General features: G+C 51.8%; 1 protein-coding gene across 1 annotated transcript; it reads left to right on the plus strand.

Moving 5' to 3' along the window:
- The first annotated feature begins 1249 nt into the window (after positions 1–1249).
- RSG1 (REM2 and RAB-like small GTPase 1) lies at positions 1250–3444 on the plus strand. The gene is made up of 5 exons (XM_006866413.1): positions 1250–1256; positions 1347–1499; positions 2417–2541; positions 2824–2960; positions 3195–3444. The coding sequence occupies exons 1-5, from the start codon at positions 1250–1252 to the stop codon at positions 3442–3444; spliced, it is 672 nt and encodes a 223-aa protein (XP_006866475.1).
- The last annotated feature ends 321 nt before the right edge of the window (positions 3445–3765 follow it).

Below are 3765 nucleotides of genomic sequence, written 5' to 3' on the forward strand. Positions count from 1 at the left end.
TGGCACCTGACAACAACAACAATGTAAATTTGAATAATAATGGTATTAACTGGTCTTCCTTGTAGGCATATGGATAATATCCTATCACAGACAGCATTGTACTTCATGACTGACCTTGATAAGTTCTTTTTGATGATGAATGTGATGCCATTCCTCTTCAATTTGTCATACGCAGCACAGTAAACCATGTGATTGAGAGATTCAGAATGGCCAATACCAGTCTATTTCAGCTTACTAATGCCTAGGGTATTGATGTTATGCTTTATATTTCTTTTTTGACAATTTCTAGTTTTCCTTGGTACATTCCACATTCTGATTATTAATAAGGTAATTTACAGCTGTTTCTCTTACTTTTGAGTTGTGCCCCATCAGCAAATGAAGGTCCCACAGGCTTTACTCCATTCACGTCATCATGATCAACTCTACTTTGAGGAGGCCGCTCTTCCCCAGTCACATTCTGAGTGTCTTCCAACCTGAGGGGCTCATCATCTGGCACTCTATCCGACAATATTCTGGTGCTCTTTATCATGTTTCAGTACTCAGTAATGTGGTGCCGACAGCGTTCCTCTGCTCTTCATAAGGTTTTCAGTGACTAAATATTCAGAAGTAGTCTGTCTCTCCTTCTTCCTAGTCTGTCTTTGTCTGGAAACTGAGCTGAAACCTGTCTACCATGTGTGACCCTGCTGATATTTAAAACTCCCATGGCATAGCTTCCAGAGTCACAGCAACACTCAAGCCACCGCAGTACGACAAACTGACAGACAAGTGGTGTCCCTTAAAGATTACTGTCTAGGAAACCCTATGGCAATTCTACTCTGTCTGGGGTCATTATGAGTCAATATTCACTTAGCACACATTGACCAATAAGGCATTTCACGAGTACTGGGGTGGAACAAACGGTTAACACTTGGCTACTAACCAAAAGGTTACTGGTTCTGATCCACCCACTGACACTGCAGAAGAAAGGCCTGGTGATCTACTGTGAAAAATCAGCCACAGAAAACCCTTATGGAGCACAGTTTTACTCCCACACACATGAGTCTCCATGAGTTGGAATTGACCTAACAACATCAGGTTTTTAGTGATGACTTTGAATTTTTGTAGTGTTTCACTAATCGGCAGATATTTGGGGGGTTTGTTAATAGGTGAATATCCCCACCTGAGTGAGTCACCCAAGCTGAAAAATAAATACAACTGACAATCTTTGGCATCACAGCCAGCTTTTAAAATTACACCAGTACCCAGAACCATGGATGGTTAGCTCCGGAAAAGCCCAACCCAGGCTATGAGGGAGCCAGTGCAGGGCTGACTGACCCCTTGACCATGCTGGTTTTCTCTTGCTCCAGGGCTGCTGGAGAGACCAATGCTGTCCCCTTCTGTCGCCATTGACACTGCCAGCTACAAGATCTTTGTGTCTGGGAAGAGTGGAGTGGGCAAGACGGCGCTGGTGGCCAAGCTAGCTGGCCTGGAGGTGCCTGTGGTACACCATGAGACTACTGGTGAGTGAGTCCCAACCCTGCCAGCCTCCTGGACTCTGCCTTCCCGGGAGCAGCGGAAGAGGCTTGGTCTCAGAGCCTACAGACCAGTTCATACCCTGCCCGCCCCCCACTTCCTTTGTAACCTTAGGACGTTCTTCCACCTTGCTGAGTCTACCAATGGGGATGATAGTATACTAGCCCAAGGGCTTGTTGTAAGATAGGTACTAGCGATATGGTGGTAACTGGCTTCGAGCTGGCGCCCGCTCTGTGCTTAGGAAATGCGACTCTTCCTTTTTTTTTTTTTCTCCTTCCACTGAATGATGACTGATGCATCAGGTTGCAGCCCCCTCCCCACTGGCTAGGGCCCCCAAACCTCGGAACCCCTGGGTGATATAAAGGTTAAAGTGTTGAACTGGTGACCAAAAGGTTGACAGTTCAAATCTACCCAGAAATGTCTTAGAAGAAAGACCAGGTAATCTTCTTTCCAACAAATCAGTCAATAAAGACCCTATGGAGTAGAACCCCACCATTCTCCTCTGACACACATGGGGTTACCATGATTCAGAATCAGCTCCACAGCAACCTGACACGAGTACTGGGGTGGAACAAGGGAATGGCTTTGTCATGGCTAGGGCTGGGGCTGCATCTCTCTGACAGACTGAAGGCTCCTCTGAGCCAGATCTCTATCTCCCTACACACACGCCCTAAAACATAAGGAATTCTCTATGACCAGGGGGCGTGCCTTCCCTTCTCCATCATACCCGGCTCTTCCGGGGCAGGCAGACTGTGCTTCCTCCAGTAGACTGGGACTGTGCCTTCCCATCAGACTGGAGCCCACTGGGACAGATATACCCTCTCTTTTTCCTGTTCCTTCCTGGCCCTTGGCCTCTCTTCACTCTGCCTCCCCAACGCTGGTGGGTGATCCGGGCCCTTCCCAGGCATCCAGACCACCGTGGTGTTTTGGCCGGCCAAGCTGCAGGCTAGCAACCGTGTCGTCATGTTCCGCTTTGAATTCTGGGATTGCGGGGAGTCTGCACTCAAAAAGTTTGACCACATGCTGCCGGTGAGCAGACGGATGGGCCTGGGTGGGATCCAGGGTGGGACAGGTTATCTGTGGTGGACTTCTGAGAGCAGATGTCTGGGCTGAGCCTGCCTGAGGTGCAGGAGCTGGATGCAGTGAACAAATGGGCTGAGGGCACTGCCCTGGGCCATAGGACTCTGGGTCCCAGCCCAGCTCCCCAGCTCTAGGCCTCAGTTTACCCATCTGTGCAAGGACAGATTGTGTTGGACACCAACAGGAGGCTCAGTCCTGGTCCTGGACCTGTGTCAGCCTCTCCCTCCCCAGGCTTGCCAAGAGAAGGCAGATGCTTTCCTCTTCCTCTTCTCCTTTACTGACCGTGCCTCCTTCGAAGACCTTCCTGGACAGCTGGCCCGAGTAGCAGGCGAGGCCCCTGGTGCCGTCAGGATTGTCATTGGCTCCAAGTATCCTTTGGGTGGTCCCCGGGATTGTCAGAGGCTACTTGGTAAGGTGTGGTGTAATGGGGTCAGGGACCCTACTCTGCATGGTGTGGGCTCTAGCTTATGGGCTTTCTCTTAAAGGAGGTAGGGTGGTATCCCCCAGATCCTAGGAATGGGGCTCCAAGGAGGAGGGAAGAGGCTGGTTGTGATGAGGCCGGGAGCAGAGGTACCTGGCGAGACTCCTTGACAGTCCTCCAGATTTGATCAGTACATGCACACGGACGTGCCCGAGCGGGACCTCACAGCCTTCCGGCAGGCCTGGGAACTGCCCCTCCTGCGAGTGAAGAGTGTGCCGGGCCGGCGGCTGGCTGATGGGCACACGCTGGACGGACGGGCAGGGCTAGCTGACATTGCTCACGTGCTCAACGGCCTAGCTGAGCAGCTGTGGTACCAGGACCAGGTGGCAGCTGGCCTGCTCCCCAGGCCTCCAGAAAACACCCCTGACTAAGGAGTGCTGGCAGCTGTGTGATCCCCACCCTGACCCTTAGGTGACCAGGACAGAGGAGAACCCAGGGCCCGAGGCTCACTGAGGCAAAGCTGTTGATCCCATCCCAAGGCCTGGCCAGAGGGGCTGGTCAGGGAGGATGGGGCCTAGGAAGGCCCCTGCCTCCACAATACTTTCCTTGAAGACTTTGTGGCAGTGTGGAGGGCCTCTGTGTACTCTCTGACTACTCTATGCCCTGGGGTCAAGACTTCTGGAAAAGGAAGAGCTGCATGGAGGACCCCATGTCCTGCGCACCCATGGACTCTGATGGGGAGAGGGTGTCTG

This window comes from Chrysochloris asiatica, unplaced genomic scaffold (assembly GCF_000296735.1).
Source record: "Chrysochloris asiatica unplaced genomic scaffold, ChrAsi1.0 scaffold00090, whole genome shotgun sequence".
Taxonomy (NCBI): Eukaryota; Metazoa; Chordata; class Mammalia; order Afrosoricida; family Chrysochloridae; genus Chrysochloris; species Chrysochloris asiatica.